The sequence below is a fragment of the Uloborus diversus genome, chromosome 5 (genome assembly GCF_026930045.1).
Source record: "Uloborus diversus isolate 005 chromosome 5, Udiv.v.3.1, whole genome shotgun sequence".
NCBI lineage: Eukaryota > Metazoa > Arthropoda > Arachnida > Araneae > Uloboridae > Uloborus > Uloborus diversus.
In genome coordinates, this window is record NC_072735.1 from 155,529,177 (window position 1) to 155,555,391 (window position 26,215).

At 35.8% G+C, this 26,215-nt stretch overlaps 1 protein-coding gene across 1 annotated transcript in view; it reads right to left on the bottom strand.

The window, feature by feature from the left end:
* Nucleotides 1-211: 211 nt before the first annotated feature.
* LOC129222381 (ankyrin repeat and SAM domain-containing protein 4B-like) overlaps nt 212-26,215 on the bottom strand; it is a 98,368-nt gene continuing 72,364 nt past the window's right edge. The window contains exons 2-3 of the mRNA XM_054856882.1: nt 3,841-4,206; nt 212-1,280 (exon numbers count right to left, since the gene is read on the bottom strand). Of these exons, the coding sequence (XP_054712857.1) occupies nt 362-1,280; nt 3,841-4,206 (1,285 nt within the window). The 3' untranslated portion in view covers nt 212-361. The remainder of the gene's footprint in view (nt 1,281-3,840; nt 4,207-26,215) is intronic.

A 26,215-nucleotide genomic window follows, 5' to 3' on the forward strand; every position in this document is an offset into this window, starting at 1 on the left:
GTTAGAACACTTTTTTTGCAAGTCTATCGTTTTCGGGAAATATTTTTATTTCCAACTTTTGGTTAGGTTCAGATGAAATTCGCAAAATCACCGATACCTTAATTTTCCCGAAAATAAGTGCTTTTACAGTACTAGATACTGTAAAGTAAGCACAAATTTTTCTATGTCATAAGACATATCTGTTAAATTAAAGTTCTTTATTTTTTACATTTTCATATAGTATAATTACAAAAATAATTCACTTTTTTGGAAAAAGTTTTATGCGTTTTTCTCGAGTCTTCGTGACATAAAATCAAACTGAAAATATTGCATCTTTAAGTGTCAATGACCAGACAAGACATTGATCCATATCTCTAAAATATTAAAGTCTACTGTCTTGGACGATGCCGGGCTGCTCCATAATTTTTAGTCTCTGTTGAACAGCCTTTTCTAGTTTTCGTCTGGGACCTAACGGCATACCTAAAGCTTTTAAATCATCTTCAGACAATAAGGACAAGGCCTCTAAGTCGATTTGCTCAGACTGGAAGAGCGGCATGTAGTCATTTAGTCCAATTGTGGCTAGGAAAAGGCTTAGAGGTTCCTCGACATCACAGCAGCAATCTTCTTCATCCGTAGCGTCATCATCGTCGTCGTCATCATCAGACACGTCGTCATCGACATCGTCGTAGTCGGCAGCATCGCACTCATCTTCCCACGTGATGTGACGCCTCACCAGACTTCCCGCGCTACCGATGCTATCGTTGGCGAAACTCACCCTGTTGCCGCTGCTTTGGCGACTGTGAAAATCGTTCAAGGCGTTGCGGTCCTTGTCTCCGTTATTGTTCTCGGCGCTGTTAGCGAGCACGGATGCCAGGTTGACGACGGAGCTGCGGAAAGCGACCGTGCCAAATCCTGGCCTGTCGAAAATGCCGACGTGGGTGGGGTCGTGCAGTTCGTCACCAATGCCTGAATCTGCAGTCTGCAGAACGTCACTGTTGGCGTCATCGCTGGAGTGAGTGTCGGAAGCCTGCCGACTCGGATTATCGGGCGAGCAAGAGCCGCCATCGCTGTTCTCCCTCACCGAATCTAAAGTACTGCCACTCTTTCTGAGATACGAACTTGCTCTCGAAGGAATGTCACTAGTCACGGTGCTGTCAGTGTCTCTTCCGATGACATCTCCGGGCCTGAACACTACTGTCTTCTTTTTTCGCCCGGATAAAATAACTTTCTTTGAAAGAGCACCGTGGTCTTTCTTCTCCCCTACGTTCACTATGTCGGAAAACTTAGGGCCATACAAGAACCTGAAAAATTTAAGCAATATAATTATTAAATGTATAAAAAAGTTGAAAATTATTCTAATATGTTCTTCAAATGTTTTCCGAGAACAAAGAATTCATGATTTTCTAATCTTTTTAGTTTACATTACAATAATTGCACGTATATTGAACAAGATCTACTCTTGTGCACACATGTTCGATCCAAGGCCTATAAAGTGTTTTAAATAACCAGTAATACTTTAGCTACGTATGAGTGTTTTTTCGTTAAGGGGGGTGGAACCTTCTTGAAAATTTACAAAATTTAATTTATCTCAAACTGCGTTTAATATTTTATTTTAATATTAATAATAAACACAATATATATATTCATCCTTTCACCTCAGGGGCTCGTGTACACAAATAAAGGAGTCACTTCTGACCCGACTCTATCTATACACGCTAATATCACTGCCAACAGTTTCAGCACGAAAAGAAAATAATTCCCCCCTTGCGTAAAAGCTAATTTGCGGAAGCAACCTGAATTGGCAACATGAGAACTTCAAAATGGATCTGTTTCTCAAACCCTCATTTTTGAGTGATTGATAGAGGGGGTCACTAATTTTTTACAGCTTGCATTTTTGGCAGATCATGCAACGGACCTCCTTGGTCTTATGTCAATTTTACATTAAAAAAGAAGTTTTATCACATTTTTTATCCTTTCCCTGCATTTCATACCTTTTCTGCCCGACCCGTATTGCTGCTGTTATCCTAGCATCCTTATGTGAGGGACATAGATCCCCAAGAATTCTTTGCGACGCCCTCCCCCCCCCCCCCAACCTAAAAATCCGCCACTGATGGAGAAGTTGCAGTTTGCGGCAGAGGTAAAGTGAGCGATGTACGAGGGCCAGGGCGGTGGAGTCTGACTGGTTTTGGAGTACAGGAGTTGGTCATTTTCCCTCCGACTCCACAGTCCTGCTTAAAACAGTATCCGACCTTCAGCCAAAAAAAAAAAAAAACTGACTAAACTGGAGTGTTAAAAACCTAATCATCCTTAAAGTAGTTTCTTTGAAATTCCCCCACACTTCTAGCGGTGATGTCATTGTTGGTAGCATTTCGAGAAGGGGCCTGTTTCGGTATGGAGCACCTATAGCTCGAATCGTTTCCGCTTGACTGGCCACAAAATTTCTTCCGAAATTTAATGCAGTTTCACTGCTCCAATCGTTCGGTTATTTTCCATGAAGTTAAAAAAGCCGAACGGAACCCTACTCACTAACTCAATCTAACTATCTAAATCTGTTCATCAGCTACTGAAACTATTAACGGTCGGGGAGAAAAGTTTCAACATCAGCTCATGGTTTTCACACAAAAGGTCATACTTTTATACAGCTCTCGTATTTACCAATACGTTCTTAACTTTTGAAAGTGAGATTATACAAGACGATTCTAAATTATTTTTACAAATTAAGAGGGGTGATAGTATCTTGCCAGATGATCAATAATTCCATGGAATATAGGGTCGCATTCCAATTTGAGAGGCAGAAAAGAGGAAAGTAGAAACGAATTCTCCCATTAGATAAAGCAATACAAGCAATCGCCTCGGACGTCATTTTGTACCTGCCTATGTAGCATATATCCGGGGGTGCCCCCCCCCTAAGGGGCAGGGCGCAACCCCATCAATATCGCAGAGCCCCCCCCCCAAAAAAAAAAATGCGAGAGCCCCATCTAAAATGAGAAATATACCCCTCAGAACAGCTCCCTAAAAATTTTAATGGCACAGTCTGCGCCATGCCCCCCTCCTAGATGGACACCCCTGTATATCCTAAGACTATCAAGAAGTTTTCGCATGCAAATTTCCACTCAGAAGATGAAGCCTTTTTCTCTTAGTTGGTGCCGGAGAATCAGAGCAAACATTGTCCTTAGAAAACTGCACTACATCATAGTTTCAAGTATTATTTTGATAACATCGTACGAAACGTCTTGGGAAATGCAATCACGGAGTGCATTCTACGATTAGCAGGGGTACCGAACTCGTCCCTATGCCGGTCCCGTGCCCGGGGAAAATAGGGAGAGTTTTGCGATGGTGTAGCATCCACGTATGTAAAACTACAACTCTTTACTTACGTTTGGACAGATCTATATCTGCACAGTCACTTGGGACAGCGAGTAGGCAATGGGTGCCACCGGAGTCCAGGCGTCTGTACCTGGGTCCATGGTGCCTAGAGTCGTAAGTGGATTGAACTGTTCCTGAAAGACGAGAGTGGCCCTCGGCCGTCAGGTCCATACCCTGAGAAACCCTAGTTGGTAGTGCAGGGCGGAGGTCCCTCACTGTGTACCTCACATACGGTGAAGCAAAAAGGAATGAAAGCGCGTTTGCAACTTTTCGTATCATTCATTCGCTTTCCCAACACTGTTGAAAGTTTAGGTTGGAATTCTAATTCTTCCTTAGGTTCCCATGCAATTATTTGTCGTCTGGATGGACACATCAACCTTCTTTATATCTAAAAGCAATTTAGAACCGCAATGTATAGTACCCACTGATCCTATGACGTCATTAAATCGTCTCACCTACAGGTAAGAAGAATATCTACCATCCTTGCGCACTTACCTAGAATCTTTTCGGAAAGAAGACATCATCATTTTGTCCTCCTTCTCGGCCCTCTTTGCCGCTTTCGCCTGCAACTTTCGGTACCTCTTGATCCTCTTCTCCGCGTCATAGACGCTCTTTTCACGCAACCGCTGCACCAGCTTCTTGTTGACGAGGGCGTGCTTAGACTGCGCCCGGTCCAGCAGGCGCAGCGCAGCCTCGCGCTGGTTGAGGGCGGCCACCTCCTTGGCCGTCTGGAAGTCGTTGTCGAGCGCCCACAGGTTGACCCCGAAGTTGACCAGGAACGAGACGCAATCCGTGTGCCCGTTGCCCGCCGCACAGTGCAGGCACGTGTTGCCGTAGTGGTCGCTCTTGTCCGGATCGCCCCTGTGAAAAGAATAAGGAACTTTTTTTACTACACTGGAAAATTTTCCTGAAAATTTTACATACAAAATACTTGCATTATTGTTGCCAATACTTTTTACCGTAAAATCCTATTTGACTCTAAGCATGGCCCCACTTAATTCTTATAGGCCGTGACAGTGGCGCAGCGAAGGAGGGGGTTTGACCCCCCCCCCCTTCGCTGAGACCGCTGTCAAGTACCCCCCCCCCCCCCAAGAGTCATTGGTTTTAACATAAATGCAAATTCTAATACAGTAGTTTATGCATATGAAAGGGCTGTTTTGATGACAAAAACCCTTTAGAAGGTATTTTTTATCAAAAAAATCCATTTAGAAGGTACTTTTGATAAAAGCAACTTCTCCAAAAGGTATCTTTGATTTTAAAAAACCCTCCAGAAGGTATTTTTCATCAAAAAATCCCCTCCCATAGGTATTTTTTACCAAAAAAATTCCCTCCAGTAGGTATTTTTCATTAAAAAAAAACCTTCTGGCTGCGCTAGTGGGCCGTGACAATCGCTGAAACTCATGGCAACAAAGAGGGCGCTACCAGGAACCCCTGATTTCCATTACGTTGTCATTGATTGGTGGATGCATGGGTTCCGTTCAGCGTCTCTTGCGGTCAAAATGGCCGACGTCCAATCAAAAATAAACGAACTTGGAAGCGTTGACATTGATTGGTGGATGCATGAGCTTCATCGGTTTTACGCAGAAAAGTCATAAATTGTCAGAGCCCGTTAAGCGTCAGCGCCATCTAGAGGGGCCATTGCTCTAAGCTTTCATTGTGGAAAAATCAAGAATGCTCAGGCTACTTGCGCTGAGGGAGGAAAAAGAGATGCAAGTAGCGAGGTTCGAACCGGAGTCCTTGTTATTCACAAATCTAATCAGGTAGAATTTTAAAAACCTTGGTTAAAAAAAAAAATCAAATTTCTTTTGATTTAGTGTCTTTCTGTTCTCCTTCGTTTAACTTACTAAAGAAGACAACTGAAAGAAAAAAAAAAGTTACTTCTTAAATGCGTTTTGATAAGTTGTTTCAGCTCTTTTTTCCACAAGGGAAGTAATTTCCTTCTCTAGTAAACAGTAGATCAGTAACAGCGCAAGTCCTGACCCATACTTGATGTCCCGGAGCAATGCAATTTATTCGAGTTCCCGTGTCTGGGATACCCAGTTAAAAGCGGTTAAATGCCGCAATGCCTCCAAAGTGACCCTCATCGGCCGAACTTTGCCGATTCTCATTCCTTGCCACCCCCAATTGTCTCAGGAAGTGACCGTGACCGATGAGTTCACGTGGACCGGTGATCCGTTGGCATCGATGGGACGAGCGATGTCCGTTAACAGCTGATGAAAGTGGACCTGAACGGCTGAGCGGATCGCTCGCACGGAACGGTCAGTTGTTTTTGTTTGTGTTGGAAAGTTTCCCTGAAAATAGATAGCTCTGGTTTTCCTAAACCGTGGGTCGGTAACCTGGTCCGTAGGAGATTCCAATGGACGTTAGAAGCATTCAAGTGCATGGGAATGTTGCGACTCCACTGGGGGCAACACAGAGACACGCCCCACTTTGGAATACTTTAGTGGCGTAGTTGGTGCCTTCCTCCCTTTCCCCCACCACCACCTAAACCTGGTTACAGCTTTTTTTCTTTTTTTTTTCAGCCTTTCTCACACAATTATCTGTTCAAACGACTGTCCGCTGTCCGTGCTGAAATCGTTCACTGAAGATATAAGTTATGTACAGAGGTACTTTTAACGCCTCTCTGCAGGCGTATTTCACTCATTGATAACACTGCGTGACAAAAAAAAAAAAAAAAAAAAAATCCCGTCAAAATGCTTTTGACACCATTCTTACTATCTCATATGTAAAATGACCCACCGATTCCAAATATGACCACCTTTCATCTCCCACTTTTTGGAAAATGCGCCCCCCCCCCCACCCCAACACACACACTTTTTTTTTTCAGTTTTCAAGTTTTGTAGCCATTATTTTAGTTGGGGAAGGGGAACATAATATTAACATTCTTCTGAGGTGTTAGAGAGATGAAAAGTTTAAAAGCATAAACATTTATATCGAGTTTTGTTCATGGGGGTATTTTCCCCTAAAATATTTTTCAATACCATCAAGAAGTGATAAACAATGGAGACGGTGCGTCCCCAGCAGTATAAATATGCACTAATGAAATATAAGCATATTTAATTCATTTAAAATCTTAATTACATTTGTGAATGTAACTTGAATACACATGAATAATACGGGAAGTTTCTTCACTGAAGATTTGCGGTGTGACTCGTTTGCAACATGTAGTGTTTCCAAGATTTTTTTTTTTTTTTTAATTTTTTCATCTTGAAATTTTTTTATTATATGGGGCTCATAGGAGGGAGTCCGATACTCTTGTTTTCCGCCGAGAAAATTGTAAAACAAACTGCTTGAGGAAAAAAGACCGTATTTGAAAATTTATTGAATATTTTAGGGGGAATGCTACCATGGATCTCCAACCTTGCTACAAATGTTGCTTTTGAACTTTTCACCTCTTTTCTGCAAACAAAAATAAGGCTATAACTGTTGAAAACTAAAAAAAATGGAGGGCGAAAAAAGGTTGGTGATGTGGGGAAACGGTAGTTATATTTGGAATCCTATGGTTCATTTTCGAATTTGAGTGTACGTAATAAAAAGTATTTCATCAGAAACGCTCCGAACTTAAATCCTGGTCACGCCACTGAGCGTAGTTTTTTTTTTTTTTTAGTCGTCCAGTCAGAAGACACCGGGGGTAGATTTTTTAATCTAATTCCAATGACGAATGTATATTATCAACTAACCTGCGGATTTGCGGATAATACAATGGGTAAATAAATCCCAAAACTGTCAGAAAAATTAGTCTAGGCCGCGAAAAGAGTCGAAATCCGAAGTACTGACTGAGGAAAATCTTTATGAACTCGATGATGAATGGCGTCACAGTCAATAGTGCTTACCAAATCTATTGAAAGATTATCTCTAGATTCTATACAAAATGGATTGTAATATTTGAAGTCTAATCTACAAATATATCAATGCCCATAGAGTCTAAACCTATACCCTAATGTCCATATAGCCTATCTTACAATATGTTTTAAATATAGGAATGTGTGGTTGGAAAGAGAGCAACTATCACAGATTAGTCTCAGGGTGTTAAAGAAGTTAATCCGGATGTGCTTGTGATTTCTGATTTTTGGAAAAATTTCCCGTGATTATCGAAGGCAAATAAAAAGGAAATATTATGTGATAACAAGGTAACATGGGTGGTAGGTTAACATCAACAATAACAAAAAGGTTAACGAACTCTAAGTTAAATGAGATACCAGAAGAATGGACGGAAAATAAGAGTTTCATCTTGTTTTTAAAACCTTTTATGATGCTATGCTTAACAATGCTTTATGGTTTTCGTATCCGTCTTTACAAAGTACTCTTCACGACTGAAAATACTAGCAGACCGCAGAGGCAACAAACATGGGTGAGGAGGTGAAACTAAGGTCACTGTTTCAGGGGACCCACTCATCGAAGATTCCGCATCCATACCAAAAGAGCGTCAAAAAAAAAAAAAAAAACCTGGTAACTGCGTTGGGCAGTTTGCAGACGCGTTGCTCGGAAAAGCATTACCTCTCATAAGTTCTAAGTTGACATCTTCAGTTCGCGCATAAGGCTGAGGGTTGGAAAAAATATGCTAAAAATTGAATTTTTCAAAAAATTATAAAACTAGTTTTTTTTTCTTTTTTCTTCATTTTTATAAGGCAACAACCTTAAATTGTCAGTATATAGCATAGTTTGAACCTAAAAAAATATTTTGTAGCTTTTACATAAGATCTTTCGTTTTGCGCATGCGCCTTAAATTGTGCTAAAACTCCTGAAATTTGAAGCCAAATTTTAAAATATAATTGCGAACTAAAGATCTTATTTAAAAGCTATAGAATATTTTTTAGGTTCAAACTAAGCTATATACTGACAATTTATAGCTGTTATGTTGTGGAAAAAAAATAATAATAATTTTATTATTTTCTGAAAGTTTCAGTTTTTAACAATTTTTCTCAAACTTTCAGCCTCATGCGCGAACTGAAGATGTCAACTTAGAATTTTTTTTTCAATTTTTCCCCAATTGAAGATACAAAACTACAACTTTTGAGAGGTAACGCGATTCCGAAAAAAAAAAGCCCCTGGTGGTTGCTGCCGAACAGCATGATTTAGAAAAACTTTACAATGAAAGCATACCCAGAACTTTAAATGCGTTTTACTCATAACTTTAAATCATCCACTTATATCCCTTTGCTTCTCGCTGCCTCATATTTCTGCCACAGGAAATATTTCAAAAAAAAAAAAAGAAAGCTAAAATATGTACTATTCGGTGTTTTAACTTGTTTTTATATGATCATGTCACATTTTATGTGTTATCGGTTTTGCAAAAATTTGCGCGTCATTTAACTTTTTTTCGGGCGATAAAACTTCTGTCAAATAAATTTTCCGAAAAGATTTTTTTAGCGAGTTCGAGCAACAATTTTCAAAGAAGTGTTCCCAGGTTAGCTTTATTATCATTTTAATGCCCATTAAATTTTAAAACGTATAGTTTAACCTCCTAAAGTGCATACTGCAAAAGGAATTTTTACATTTTTATTATTTAAAAGTGTCTAAGAGGAGGGGGCTTCGCGTATACCGTAAATTTTCCCCACTATATTAGTCCTCTCCTTATGGGGTAAGTTATGGGCTCTCGTAATAGTTTCGATTTTGAAATGAAAATCTACTCTGATGAAGAAATTTCTGCGGATTAAATACAAGATAATCATAAGGACCTAGAAGGAATTGATGGTTCAGCTACGAAAACGGCAAAAGCTGTTGACTATGTACGTGAAACTTGCATCAAATAAAACCATAAAGTATTATGTCGCTCTAATTTTAAAAGTTGATGAAGTAAATGAAAAAAATACTTCTAAATTTGCAAGAAAGGATAGAAATATAGCCACAATTTATTGACCTGATGCAGATGGTGTTGGAATCATTACTGAGAATGAAGTCTTAATGATTCTCCCTGAGACAACTTTAAATAACGCTGCCATTTAGTGTTTTCAATTTCTTATTCAACTTATAATTTTCCAAAGTTGGTCTTAATCAAATGTATTATGTTTATTTAACACTGCTATAAGTAATTTTTTTTACCTAGGCTTTCAATAAATTACACAGATGGAACTGTTCGTTTCCTGTTTTATAATTTTCTGTTTTACAGATTTAAATGTTGGTAGATATGTCATTCATGGATGAATTTACAAAAAAAATTTTATACTAAAATTTTACATACTTTCTCAAGTAAGATCCACTAAACCCATTTTTAGACGTGCTAGTTTTAAATTAAAATAAAAGGTGGGCGGTTCACTTACCCCTTCTTATGGGGTAAGGGGGACACCCATCTGATTTTTTTGAAAACAATAGTCGTCAAGAACATTTAAAGCTTTCTTTTAGGAAATAAAGATGAACTTTTGTTTGTTAATAATGTCCAAGATAAAATAAGTCAATAAGTTTAAGCTTTTTGTTTCAAAATTTTCGTATAAGACTTCAAAAACGAACTGTTCTAAAACAGGGTTCCACTTACCGGCTTACCAACCCTAATTGATGTTAGTAGTTTGCCGAGTGTCAACAATAGTGAGGCAGACTTTTTAACTACTTTTCGTCTCTGATTTCTTCTACGAACTATATAGGGTGATTTAGCATTGAGTTACCGCCCTAAAGGAAGGGGAACTAATATCCAATGTACCAGACAGCCCGATTATCACAACCAGAGACTGCACTTTCGTTTTTATTAGAACTCATCAGTCTAGATTAGGGAATAGCCGAGCTGGAGGCAGAGGTCATTTCATTGAAGCTGAGAATGCCACCAAACTGGTAGATAAAGTGACGCTGGTGAGATAAATTTTCTTCACCTATTAAATTCATAAGCAATGAAAGGAAGTAGTATTTCAAATATTAAAAGAATAAATTGAAAAGATTGCGGAAATCGTCTACATTTTATTCATAAATTTTTTGTACACTATGTCGATGGAAAAAAAAGTTGAAAGTTGTCGACATTTTAGGGGAGGGGGTTAACTCCCCCCCTAGTATTCGCTCCTGTGCTGAGGGGCGGTACAGATCGCTAAATTACATTTCTTGCATAGGAGTGTATGGTCGGAAGCGACGCGTTGAACTACAACCATAATTAATGAGACATGAATTACATAATAGCAGTGATCGCGCCAACCACTATTGTTGACATGCTTCCTCAAAACTGGACGACTAGGTTTAGCGAGAATATGATAACTAGACGCTTCAGGGGAATACGAAAACATGTCAAGTTAAAAAGTAGTCACCTTACCATGATTCAATATTTTCTACTCTTACATATTTTTTAAAATCTCTTATTAACTAGTTCTTACCATTCAAGTAATAAAATCCAGAAAATGATATTTAAGTAGATAAAGTCAGATAATCTCAAAAATTAGGGTAGGATGAAAGGCGGGCCGACACACATTCCTCATATCAAACCAACTTAATTTCTGTTTTTGAGCAATCACGATTGCTTATGGCTTTCATTTGACTGTTTTTGGCGTTCTTTGATTTTATTTTCCCACCGCCACCCTCCGCACCATCACCGTCGACCGGCTCCTCACGATACTGCTCATATAGCGAAAACCGTCTCCAGGTTGCATCCATGTCCTACACACACGCGCATGCATACACAACTACACACGCACACGCACACACACAAACACACACACACATACACCTACACACACATACACAAACACATACACACAACTACCCACACATTGATGCCTGCACACAGACTCAAACACATACGCCTACACACACACACATTCATATACACAACTACCCCCACACTTATGCCAGCACACAGACACAAACACACATGCCTACACACACATACACATGCCCCCTACACACAAACACACATACCCCCCCCCCCACACACACAAACACACACGCCTGCATACACACACTCGTGATTGCGAAAAACATAATTTGAATTCAAGATGTCAAAATTCAAATTAATTTTTCTTTTGTTTTATTATTATTAAAACCAAATTATTTCGATTTTTAAAATTTATTATTACTTTTATTACAACTTAAATGTTACACTTCACAAATTTTACTTTGCAATCTATTTTTATGGGGGGGGGGGGGGGGGAACTGGAAGAATGACTTTTATTTTAGCTTTCTTTTAAGGAAAAATCAATTGTTTTGAAGAAAATAGGAAGCAAATATGACAAATTCGATTAATTTTCCTCTGTTCAAGACATCAATTGTGCATCCCATCACATGAAAGAATGGAAGCGAACATACATTGCACATCCTGGACACATGAACGAACTTTTTTTCCCTTCTTCTATTATTATTTTTAGAGACTTAATGACACGTCCGGTGAATGAAAGTTCAACGTTCGATTCGTCGTTTTCCGAACAATTACGAGAGACCGAAAATCCCAACCGTGACTTTTCGCAAATTGCATTTTATCAGCTTGATTGTAAATTAGCGAATTTTTTTGCAACGTTGCAAGTGGAGGGGAAAAAACGTTTTTTTTTTTTCGCCTAAAAAAAATAAATTTTTGTAAAAAAAAAGCAAAAAAATAAATTAAAACATTTGATGCGGTTCACGCAATCAACATAGATGATTTTGCGTTTTAGTTATTTTTCTATTTTCATCTTTCAGATGTCTTTTGGTACAAACACAGAAAATCGACTAAGTTTAAATGCTCTGCAGAGCACACAGTCTAAGCTTTCAGATAAAATAACTTTCCTGGAAATGTTACAGTGAAACCTGTGTAAGTTGACCACTTGCGGTGCTCTACTTTAGCGATCAACTTAAACAGGTGGTCAACTTATAGAGGTGGATTTATATGGAATAGGACTTATTCTGCGTCTGAAAAAAGAGGTCAACTTAGAAAGGTGGTCAACTTACAAGGGAGGTCAACTTTACAGATTTTACTGTATACAGGGTGAGTTCGATCGAATCTGCCATACGAAAGGGGGTGATAGAAGAGCCCAAGCGGAGCATAGAACCACCCATTATCGTGTCCAATCCTTAACCGTAACCGAGTTTTGGTAAATTTAAGGAAAATGTGTAAAAAAACAAAATTCTGAGAAAATGACTGATTTCTGAAATTTCTGTAAGACCTACAAAGAAAATAAGTACATATTTGGAAAGAGCAGACTAAATCCTACAAAATGATACTTTTCGCATTAAGATAGTCGCATTTTACCGAGAGCTACAAGCTTTGAAATATTGGACACACTCAAAATTAAAATGGTGCCAACATTTTTAATCGACATTTTCAAAAACAACCGTAAGAGCTACAATCGGGCAAATCTACCAAAAACTGGCCCATTCCATTAGCTTTCAGATGATACAACAACAAATCATATTGGGCTTCAAGTTCAGCTGAAAGTCAGGCTTTTGTTTGAAACAGTGTAAAAATCTGCATTCGTTAAAAAAAGGAAAACCAGCAAAGAGTCGCACTTTTCTGTTTTGAATTTTCTGTTTCACGATAGCATGTTGCTTTCTTTGTTTAAGAAAATGATATTTTTATATAAAAATAATAGTTTTAACAGTTTAATAAAAAGAAAAAACACACGAGATAACGATTCGTAGAAATAAAAGAAGCATTACTTTCCCGTGCTTTTCACAAAGGGAAAATCAAGAACAAAAAATGTTACACCAACTTCAATTAGTACATTTAATAAACCTTCAAAAGTTGCAATAGCTGCGGAAATTGGTCACCGCCACACCTGATACACGCTCTTGCCCTTTTGCGAACGGAAACAACCGTTGCTCTTAAAGAAATTTCATTCCTTAGTTTCCCTACTGCTTCAGCAAGCCGGTCGCTCAATCCTTGCAAACTTGCTACTTCTGTTTTGTAAACTTCTTGTTTTAAGAATCCCCAAACAAAGAAGTCCACTGGCGTCAGGTCTGGGGATCTAGGGGGGCAAGGGATGGGGCCCATACAACCAATCCATTGGGGATACTGTTCAGTTAGAAATTCCCGAACGGCATTTGAAGAATGTGCAAGGGCTCCATCGTGTTGGAAAATGATTTCTGCTCTCTCCTGAACAGGAATAGCATCAAGAAGGTCAGGCAAATGATGACTCAAAGGTCAGGCAAATGATGGTCATTTATTTTACAGTTCATTATAATTATAATTACTCTGCTATCCAATGTACGTAATTTGTATCGTCAAGCCTAGTTGTTTAAGGAACTCTTCATATGAGGTGTAACGTAACCATTTGACTCGTGCGATATATTCTGTCGACAGTAGGAATTCAAAAATCCAGTTTCTTAAGAGCAATTTTTCTAATAGCAGCCAAAATGTGACCTGTTAGTTTTTATTTCTCTGCAAATGGTGAAAAAAAATCTCTATAATGATGTCTTACTTTTTGATGAAATATCAAGTAAGTTTGATGAAATATTGGCGTACCCACTACCCACACGAAAGAAAAAAAAAAAAACACTTGTGATACAATTAATGTGATACTGCGACTTACCATGTTGAAAACATACGTTTTCTTCCTTGCTTTTAATGCAACTGTGGTTTAGAGTCCTTCCCCCAACGTGTTAAGATTATATCATTACATGTATATTCATGGAATATTGGATCAAAATTTAGCTGAGGAAGAATAACCATTAAAAAACGATATTTTCTGGCACATGGGAGGCTCGATCCCATGCCGGACACTCTTACCAACTAAACAAATGGGTCTCCATCTGGTGATGCTGTGTACTAAAGCAATGCGTAAAAAAAAAAAAATTGAAATTGATGCCTCTTTTTTGTTAAAATATTTTTGTTTAAGTCATATTTAGCGATTTCCCCCAGGTTAAAATTTATTCATCTTTCCCCTGAACTTAGCAACAGCAGAACTGATGTTCAGTACTCTGCAATGAGTTCAATAGTCATGGAAATTTCGATCAGAATTATTCTGAAGAAAATAACGTCATATTTTAATGACTTTTTTGGCCTAAGCGGATTTGAACTCACGACCATCGCATTATTAGTATGACGTTCTGAACAACGGATCCACTGGGCCCCCATTTTGGGATAATGTATAGTATTAAAGCAACAATCTAAGGCCCTGTTGTTATGTTTAATTTGTGAATCGAAAGCTCTACTCTGGGACTTTCCGAAACAACCGATCAGCTACATTTGCTATTAAGAATAATTGTTACAGATTTAGGGCCAAATAATCATAACTAGATTTTTAAAAGAGAAATGGAGACTTTGTATTGATAAAATAAGCATGTAGTAATGATAGTATATCCACCAACTCTTTGTTTGTAACTTCCCTTCTTTTTCTGTGTTTTCCCATGTAATCTAGAAAAAAAACTAAATATATTTAAATTTTATATGTGTTCTGGCCCTCGAGATGCACCTTAATATGAGGTGCGGCTTCCAGGTAAAAAAAAAAAAAAGATTATACAGCACTGTATTAAAGCAATGCGTAATGAAAAACAGAGAACATCGATTATTCCGATAAAACAGCCAAATTGAAGTTCGCTTATTTTTCTCCGAAAGCGGTGAGAAAAATCAAAAACATGATAATCTACTTATGAAGTTTAACAAGGTTTTAAGGATATTATGGTGTTCCTACAAAAAAAGCACCTTTGAGAAATATGATAAAAATTCCATCATTGACTAATTATGCGATAAATAAATAATTATATGTAAATAATATAAATTATGTGTAAATAAACTCAACAACATGGGTAAACCTGGCCGTTCAGAAAACTTGGCACCGGCTCCAAAACTTTAATCCGCTCTCGATAATAATCAACGAATGTTTATAACTACCAGTAAATATAGTGACTGCTATAAATATCTTAATATTTAGTCACATTTAAATATATTGTCTGGTGAATGAGCAAAATATTCAAAATTTGAAATGCATAATCTTAACAAATGTTAAGTGAAAGCAAATTTCTATTTCGTAATCATTATTATTATTATTATTTCTATTCTCATCATTATTACAACCATTACTTGTATCATTATCATCATTTTTTTTCTTATGATTAATATTATTATTATTGTAGTTATTTATTATTATTACCATTATTATCATCTTTATTATTATTACTGTTACTATTATTAATATCTTTATTATTAATTATTGATGTTATTATTAATATTAGTTATTGTAACTTGTTATTTTTACAGCTAATTATTATTAATAATTATAAATAATTATTATTTCTTACAACTATTATTATTGTTATTACAATACTTATATTGTAACTACCGTATTATTATTGTTATCGTTACTATAAGCACTATTATTATTGTTTGATAAGTGAAATCAAAACTTTAAAAGATGGGAAAGTTGCTCTTTATTGCTAAAGAGAAATTTCTCACATCCGAACAGGAAATGCAAGCCTTTGTTATCTCACTCCTTATGCCATCCGAGTCGTATAATTTACGTACAAACCCCGAAAAACAAAAGTAAGACAAAAGCGAGATGCTCGTCCGACCTAAAAACGCTTTATCACGATTTTAGTCGACGTTTAAGACAAGTAATGGCTGGTAAAACTTTCGCTAAAGAGATAGGGTTGTCTGATCACATTAGAAATAAAAGAGCGAGTTGGAAAACATTATGATTACAATTTATTTTTGTTAACGCTTTAGTGGGTTTGGCAGTGGGAATGTTCGGATAAGAGGAAGTTTCTCCTGGTCTTAAGAGGAAATGTTTGAGAAATCTGATTTGACCAGAAACGTGTAATTTTACTTTCACCAAAAAGTGAAGTTAGTTTTATGTTCCAGTAACAATAGTGCTTCAGATAAATGCCATTTCGTTACACAAATTATTTTTGTGTTTAGTTTCAGATCTGTCCGGAAGTAGTTTCATGTAATAAATCTAAAAGAAAAAGCCATAAAGTATTTTAAAATGTATTAATCTGAACAGAATGCGATGAACCGATCATGAGAATGGAAAGGGACAGAATTTGAAAGTTTCAACGCAGTCTTTTCGGACACGACCGAGGAGTTGACCGAAAAATTAATGGGTAGACTGTTTATTTAATTAGTGTTATTAAGATCAAAAACTGAAGTTCCACGGCTAAGAGAAAAACAGCTTGATTGGATCTTTTAATAAGACCACGGTCCCCAACGGGTTGTCGAAATAGCTATAGTAATGAAGCCTTAAAAACTATGGTGGATTTCGTGAAGAGCATTAAAAACAAGTTTGGAATAAAAATCAAAGATACGTACTTCTGCTATGTTTAAACGAGCACTTGAATTTATCGGATTAGAAAAATAACGAAATCGAGAAAGAAAAAAAAATTTTGGAAAAAAAAATAGAACCGACTTCAAAATTGCTCTAAAAAGTGAAAAATAATTTTATTCTTTAAACACCATCGATAATACTTTTAAACATACTTTTTGAAGTTGGCGCAAAAACAAAAAATAAAATTCAGCGTAACGATGCTTCGTTCATATTTTTTTAGAAAAATCATCCAAAGTTAGGAACGAAACATCTATATCGTTACTCAAATATGCTGTTATCAATGCATAATGTATGTGGTAGTGAAGAAACTAAGCCTGGTTAAATTTATAGTTGTAGTTGAGTTATGGCTGTGAATGATCTTATCTATCGTTTTTGCGCCAATTTCAAAAATTATGTTTAAAAGTATTATCGATGGTGTTTAAAGAATAAAATTATTTTTCACTTTTTAGAGCAATTTTGAAGTCGGTTCTATTTTTTTTTTTTTTTTCAAAATTTTTTTATTTCATTCTTTTTGGTGTAAATGTAGATATTTCAGTACAAGTAAGAAGTTACCTAGTAAGAAGTTCGGTTCTATATCACTGCATTGCTTCAGAGAAGCCTTTATTCAAAATTATCATTACAATTACAATTAATGTTACTGTTATATGGCACCAAACTTTTATAACAATGGGTTTCATATCATTTTAATCATTTAATAGGGAAATAGCATGAAATTTACTGTTTTTTGCCCATAACTTTTTTTTAAAGAACAAATATGGTCAAACAAAGTAATGGGACCTAAGTTGAGCCATCCCCTATCCATTAAAAAAAGAATCATCAAAATCGGTTCATTAGGTGAGACGCTGTGAGTGGACAAAAAAAAAAAAAAAAAAAAAAATACATACGGTATGAACTGATAACCGCCTCCTTTTTGAAGTCGGTTAAAAAAGAGTAAAACTTCGGAGAAAAAGTGCAATCACTAACCAATTGAGACAGTTAGATACAAAGGGGTGTGGATGCGAAAATTAAAAATTTGGAGGTAACCCTTATAAATGAATGGTAAGTGAACCTCTCCTCTGTTTTAGGGCAAGAGATCGTACTATACTGCAGCTCTGGTTAGTTGAGCTATGACCATGACTATGTTTACCTATTTTAGAGGAGCTTAGTGAAAAATAGACGTGTTATTGGCTCGGATTTTAGTTGGAATATTTTTGAAAAACTACTAAGAAAGTTTCTCAACTCAACTTAGTGCCAATTATCCTCCCTATTTTCCGAAACATAGGTAAACATTATCAGAGTCGGAGCTCCACTTCTCAGAGCCTCACAATAGTAGCCTTGGTAGGTGCTGGTGCTGCTATATAGTATGACTTAGAAAAACTTTTCAACGAAAGCCTACCTAGAACCGCAACTTTAAAAGTGTTTTGCTCAAAACTTGAAAATGTCCACTTATATATCCAGCTTTGCTGCTCACTGGCTCAATTGCAGTAGATTTATTGTGAAAGACTTTTCAGAAGTGCAGTTTCGAAAGAGATTCCGACAATGTTGAGCAATATTTTACAAAATCGATAGAGTTTCGTTAAAAGAAAAGAGTTTTTAGTCATAGCAGGCATTGCACAGAATGAATGGCACAGTTAAATCTCGCTGCAAAGTACTTAGGGAGACTGCAAATTTTGCTCGTTGTTCTGGAAATTTCGTTGAAATAGACATTTCGTTGTATTTGTATTCTCTATAATGAGATTTTACTGTATTAGGCTCTCTCAAGGAGCTTTGATTTTATAAAACACTAATACAACTCCTCATTCTCTCGTTTCAAATTCTTTCACGATTAATGTTTTAGGAAGTGAGTTTTATTTATTTTTTGGTTCTTCCAAAATTTGAAGTTTTGAGTCTATGAACGTTTTTCGGATTTATGTTCGAAATTATCAGTTTTCTTTTAGTTTAAGACATAAATGAAAAATAAATCTATCTACCATTGATTGGTAAATGGCGCTGAAAAATAAAAATCAAATTTATTATCTAATAGCAACATCAAGGCCACATTCAAATGCAGTTTTTGAAGTAGGGGCAAGATTTTGAATTACCCTTTCACTCTAACACGTTTTATTATTAGTTTTTACTTTTTACATCTGCTTAAGCAAAGATGTACTCATAAGTCAAGTTTTATTTGTCAGTGCAAATATATTTTTTTAATAACAGAATTTTTTTTAATAATACAAAGCACATTTCATAATGCATTCAAAAGGACAAAATAACTTTTTTGGGTCAGAAAGGACAATTTAAAAATTCCTGTAGTTTTCGAAAATTCCAAGAAAATGACACCACAAACGATGAAAAGTGCGGCTCAAGTCACTAAGAGAATTTATTATCATTATCTAGCTTTCAATCATAACTTTGAGTGTTGAAACATGCATATTTTTCTTATTGGGAAAGTTTGGTTTGAAATGACTAGAACCACACTTTTCTTCGTTTGTGGTGTCATTTTCTTGGAATTTTCGAAAACTACAGGAATTCTTAAATTGTCCCTTCTGACCCAGAAAAGTTATTTTGTCCTTTTGAGTGCATCATGAAAAGTGCTTGGTATTTTTACAAAAATTCTGTTATTTTATTCTTTTTAGTGTAAATGTATTTCAGAAATAAAATAATTTTACCCTCACGAAACTTCACCTTATTTTTTCATATAAATGCTCGGTACTAAAAGGGAAAAAACTTATGTACGTGTCTAAAACTTTAAGCAGTTGGCACTAAAATTTAATCCTTGTTCCTCTCTAGGATTTATGCTTGCTAATTTCATGCTTGCTTCAGAGAAGCCTTGATTCAAAATTTTCATTATGATTGCTTTTAACATTACTGTTGCAAAGCAACAAAATTTGTAACAAATTGTTTTATATTTAAACATTTAATAGGGAAATTACATGAAATTTGCTGTTTTCCATCCTAACTGAAGTAATAATTTTCTTATAGAATTTTAATTTTTCAGCGCTAAGTTGTACCTTAAGATTGAACAAATCATTTAGTGAAATCCCGAAGTCTTTAAGTGGTCTAGTAGCAGAGATATAAGAAAACCAGGCCTCAGATTTCTCCGTGACAATCAGGCCAAGTATAATAAAAGTGCTTAAAAAGAGAGCGAGAGAGAGAGAGAGCACAGATAGGCGATACGCAAGATAAAAAAATTTATTAATTTAATTTAAATTAAACAATGACTTACATAGTTTAGCATTTGTTAAAATCGTAAGTAATTTAACTAGTAAAATATATTTTGCTTGTTAAATATTAATAATTATAACTAGGTAAAACTTGTAAATTTACATGAAATTTCCGATTTTCCGCACTTACATTTTCTTTTCAATGGGTCAATAAGATTAAATAAAGGTCAGGACTTTCGTCTGATTAACTCTAGCGACTAAACAATTAACCAATTAAAGGAACCAGTATTTCATTTTGAAGTTATTGACGGTCCAAAACAGAAAAAAAAGAAAGAAAAACGGGATCGTGCGATATGAATTGATAACCTCCTCAATTTTGAAGTTGGTGAAAACTTTAGCGAACAGAAACATTCTTACAAAATTTATTTCTTTATTCGTCTTTCCTCCTTTCTTTTATATTCCAGCTTCGCTCCTCTTGATTAAATATCTTTATTGGCTATTTCTGTTATCATGAGGTTCATTTCTAGACTGTCCAATGCAATTTACATTCGTTATGCTTCACGCACGAAATTGTCATAAGCGAATCTCAAATTATGTTTTTATGCCCCAGTTGCGAAAAATCAAAACAGTCAAAACGTGTCTGTAGAAACGCTTCTCTGACGATTCGTCCATAATTGCATTTATATTACTTGTCGTCTTGAGACGTAGGAAATGAATGACGACAGTAGAAGCACATAAGTGTCGAAGGGATTTAAAGAGAGAGTTTTTTTTTTCTCTCTCTCTCTCACCTTCCTAAATTCATCTTCTCGACGGGGTGAAAATGACAGTTAATGTAGTGCTTGCTATTGTCACACTACACGCGTGATGGTTTGCCTGATGTTCCGGTGGAACAGAAGTTGAGGTAATGAGGTATATTACGATGCAGTTTCTTTGAGGAAGTGGCATTTCTATTTGTATCTAAGTTGTTTACACGAAAAAAAAAAAAAAAGCTAAGAGAGGGTTAAAAGTTTAAAGGCATTATGGTACAATAATATGCGAAGGAAAATTTCCATGAAAGATTTAGAATGACAAACTTGCTGATCATCAGTCTGTATTTATAGATTGATCAGTTAAATGTTTTCATGGTGAAACACAGGGCCGCAGAGATCCAAGCCAGCGCCTTCCCACTATTTTTACCGAGCCTCCCTTCCTCTTTAAACTTATAAAATTATACTACTTGGACTTCAAAACTCTAGGCTCTTGGGCAAAGCCTCTAGACCAAGCCCAGAGCCCGACTAAATAAAAGTGAGGCCCAAGGCCCACAATAATTTTGAGGCCCCCTGAGGGCTATTATTTTAAAAATGTGTGTATTTTTTGTATAGTTGTGATGCTATGCATAATTCTTTAAGTAATTTGGGGCCCCTTAGGAAGAGGGGATCCCAGGCCCAGGCCTAGTAGGCCTGTGCGGCAATCAGGCCCTGACCAAGCCCAAGCCTCTTGGACTATGTGCCCTCTCAAGAGCCAGGGCCTTAGTTTCCGATTAGGTTGACATGACTTCTCGTCGGCCCTGAAACAGCAACACGAATTTACTCGTTGTTAGAACAAGCGCTCTTAATGCAGTAAAATCCGTTTATCCGGGCTATCAGGGACCATGAGCCTTCCGGTGTATAGAAAATCAGGGTAGTATGAATGATAACCAAAACAAATACTTAAATAGTCAAAATTACCTTTTATCACGATAAAAAACATGTTTTGTTACAAAATTAGATGAAATTTTTTAAACGATATTAAAAATATAAACAATTTTTCACATGATTGCATAGTAATAAAGAATATGTCCACTTTCTTCTGTTTTAAACACGAGTGGCGTTTGAACAAAGCACGGTCACACAAGCGCTTCGCCATTAAATAAAATTCTGTAGCATTTAATAGTATTCTATGTATTTCTATAGTATTCTCCAGTATTCTATTTTTACTATCAATTAAAAAGAAATAATTTGATTACAAGAAAGAATTTGTCTCTGTTTTTAACATATTCATTTTAGATAGTTCTAGCTGTTGCTATATACTGTACCTGCACAGTACATAGCACAAGATGTTCTGTAATGTGAACGGTTTGGTAGTTCGAACTCTCCCCAGTCCCAATTAGTTCTGATTAAAGATGTTCTACTGAATAGAACTTCATAAAATGACACTGAAATCATGGCTCCACACCATTTTAGTCAACGAAACTAAAAATGTACTCAATGGCTGACGAAGTAAGTTCATTATTACTTTTACTATTTTATTCATAGGCTTATTTTCGCACCTAATCTTCAAACGGTGTTTATCAAATTTATCAAATTGAAGTTATTAAGTGATATTACTTCCTAAAAAGGGATCTGTAACGCGGTTTGGGTTCTAGAAGTTAAAAGGTAACAACTTTTCAAAACCAACAGTAAGCAGAAAAGAAATTTCAGGATAGCTAATTGTAACCAATCTAAACATTTTTGTATTGAAAAAATATACCTTAAAATCAATGGCAATTTTTCAGGTTTTGGGACTCGTCGCACTACATTTTTAGGATATCCTTTGTCTATCATTTTTGAATTCTCTTCGGGCTACCATGGTCGTGGGGGCCCCTCGCAATTGTGTAAATCACCTCTGTTTATTATAAATCTAAAACGTGGCAGCAAAAATGACTTTGTAACTATATATATATATATATATATATATATATATATATAAAGAGAGAGAGAGAGAGATTTGTTCCTTTTCTTTAATCCTGTTTTTTCCCCCTACTTCAAAAGGTCATTGAACTGAGACTCCCAACATGCGCATTCTAATCCATAAGTTATTTCTCTTTTCAACACAAAAGCAGAAAGGAGAAATATAAATAAATCATGCTTTGGACGAATAATAAATTATAAATATATCATTAATTTTCTAAATGAAAAGGAAAGGCAGAAAATTATTTATGTGACAGATAATTCATCATTTTATTTTAGCTTTAATAAATAAAATTATTTGTCATTTAAACTGAATGGAACAATTATGAAAACTTCGTGTTGACAGGTGAACAAGAAAGTATGATTTATTCCTTTTGGAGTAGTTCTGTTTTCTAAAGCTAGAAATAAATGTTGATAAAAGCCTGTTTCTTTACAAATGCATTCCTGAAATGTATCAAATGATAACAATAAATTAGGGGAAAATATGTCAGAGCAAAATAAATTTTTGAACGGGATTTAACAGCCGTCAATAAGTTGAAAACAGTTTGAATGATTCAATTACTTACAATTAGTGATGTTCCGGATATCCGTATCCGTATCCGCGTATATCCGAGGAAAAATAAAGATCTGTATCCATATCCGTATCCGTTACTTTTTTGACGGATCTTAAACGGATCTTTTCTATTCTAAAAATTTTTAAATATTTGAATAAAAGACTATTAAATTCCGTTTCAATTAGGTTTTATTCCCTATTTAAATTATAAGGTATCATTTCCGAGGCCAATTTGTACCCTCCGTTACGAAAAGGAAGGGATAATAAGTTTTGAAAATGTGTATACGTGTATCTATACGTGTGTTTGTGGCATCGTAGCTCCTAAACAGTTAACCGATTTTAATAGTTCTTCTTTTCGATCAAAAGCTGACTTGATCGAAAGTGAGCTTAGATTAGCCTCGTTTTTGTAGAAATTTAATTACCGGAGAGTCGGAGATATTAGTTAAAAGCCAACTTAACTTTTTTCACGATTATGGTAGTAAAAACTTACCGTACGTTAAAAATATTGGAACTAATTGAAAGAACGAAATTTTCTGCGTTTTATATTTATTTGGAACTTTCAAGTTATATACAGTAGGAGCTATAATCTTGTTAAGTAAATTCTAAATGCAATTCTAAGTCTTTATACGCGTGATTGGTAGAGATTTCATAGTCGGAAAACAGGACGAAAAAGCTCAATGATTTAAAATTTCTATCTGCTGTCAGTTTATATTTGTTAACAATGTGTGTTCTGACCCGCGAAATTCATCTTCGTATGAGATTAGCCCTAAGGAACGTTTTTTTTTTATTTACTTATTTTTTTTTTTAATATTGGTTTTTGTTATGTATTTGGAGTTTGTGTTGTTTTTCATTTTGGTTTTTCTCGGAATCCTTCAAAAAAAGTGATACTAAATTCTCTATTTACTGATTGTAAAGTGGTTCCCGCCTCCGTTATTTCGTCGGTCGGAGTAAGTTGGGTGGAATGGGTCAGCGCTGCATTTATACTGAAATAAAATGCAAAAAAAATATTTCTAACATGTCCAGAAGCAGCTTTACACTCTTGCTCCTGTATCCTACATCTAACGAGCAAGCTGAAAATAATTTTTCATATTCTGTTTAAGCATTAATGCAAAGCTGACCGATTCCTCCCAACTCTCCTTCAATTTTAACGGAGATTTCTTTAAAGAGTAAATCATAGTCTTGATTATATTTTCGCCGTAGATGATATTTTTTGAAGAAACAGTGCCATTACCCTGACTGGAATACCTTCCCTAGCAAATTTTACACTTGGGTAGTTGATTCGGGTAAAAAAAAGAGATCCGTATCCGTATCGGCGGATCTTGACAATGATGATCCGTATCCGTATCCACGGATCTACTTTTTTAACGATCCGGCACATCACTACTTACAATGTCGAAAACAGAAAATACGATTTGAAATTTTAATGGTAAATGATTTCTGAAATTATCTCCTGTTTATCAAACTGTGATTCAAAGTATTGTCAAAAAATATTGTATTTACCAATTATTACTAATTTATCTTTCATTAATCTTTCCATCTGAGCTTTTGTTTTTGGAAAAACAAAACTCCCATCCTTTTTTTGACCGTCAAATGTAGAAAGTATGTAATCTCTATCTTTTCTTATTTCTTTTTGTTATCTTGTAGAAATTTCGCGTAAAAAAAGTACCAATACAATCGTTTTTACTCCGAAATAGTGATGCAACGTCGATGTCGATATTTTTGTTCAAAAATCAATGTTTTGCGTTCGATGTTTTTTCGATGTCGATGTTTTATATTTGAAACAAAAACAACCTTTAAAAAAGTGAATATGTTTGCAGTTATGATGGAAGTTGTATTATTGATTAGTTACTGCGAGACTTATTGCATTGGAAGCAATTTTCTTTCGTCAGTTGCCTCTCAGCGGTGCAAGTTGTCATGTTTTTTGTCTAATCATTTTTTTTTTCACTGAAGAGTCCAAAATCGTGAGTTTGTACAGCGTACTGAATACTTTATTTTTCATTAAAAAATGTTTGAAGCGCACATTTTCGCGGCCCTTATTAGATAATTTTAATAATACAGAATCTTGGAAGCTCCAAAATAGCATTTTAAGATAACATTTTCTTTTTCATTTTTCAGAAAATTCCTCTTTTTCACTTTTATTGCAATGGGGTGGTTTCCTTCAGTCAAAAGTACTACTTTTAGTCATTGAAATGGGTAGAATGAGCAACAAAAATAACATGGACCCAGAAAATACTTTCATTTTCCCGACAGTTTTTTTAACTAATTTTTTTAAAATGTCCGATTTTTCAAACAAGGCGTGGTCTTGATGACGTCACAAATGATGCACTTTGCCGCATCTTTCAACTACGTTTCCACGTTATGATAATCATGCAGCGAATTAAATATTGCGCTCTACGCTTGCTATCAACCATATCGTTGCCAATACACGTGAGTAAAGATGCGAATTAAATATTTTGCACTGTGAATGGCAACACTAAATGGCATTTCATCATTTGTGATGTCATCGGCAGAAGCCGAAAACAATGAAAGCGCTTCGATTTAAGTAATTTTTTGAAAATATTAAACGTAAGCAAATTTATCAAAAAATGGTCAGATCCTATGTTTTTAAACATGCTCTTTCAGAAAAAAAATACTTTTTAAAATTTTGGAAACGACCCCATTGTTATGAACTGTCATTCACTAAGTTGGATGTGCAAAAGTATTTTAACTTTTTAAGGCTGTCATATATACTGCTTTTCCTTCTTTTTTCTTATTGCATCGCTTAGATAAAATTGACGGCTCAATTTCTGAAAAACTGGGATGGTGTAGCGACCCCCCCCCCCAGGTCACGGTCCTGTCCCACTCCACCCAAACACATAAGCGCAGTCCGCCACTGGTTGCGGGACTGACCGACCGAATCTACGCTTTCATGGAATAACACAAGCTTATAATGTTTAAATTATAAATGTTGAGTTTTTAAATTTAACTTTATTAACTGAAAGTTAATTCCATTTGTTGTTTCAATATACCTTCAACATAATAAGTTTATATTATTTTGGTAAATAAAAGGGTTTAACAATTCACTAAAACAAAGCCTCCGTGCCGCAATCGGCTTGCGCGTTCCACTGTTAAAGGTTAGTGTTCAAACCAGGGGTGCCCCGAACTTAAATTTGCCAAATATGACCCAAAATTTGGCCGAATGATGATAACTTTGCTGAAAGGAGCTCCAAACTTCGCCGGACGCAGCTCCAAATTTCGCCAATGAGGATAATTTTTCCAAATCGTCAAACTAAATTTGCCGAATAAAGACATTTTTGGAAAGTCACGGTGACCTCCCGTGACCTCGCATGGTTCCCTGGTTCAATTCCACTCGGGAGAGTGATATCT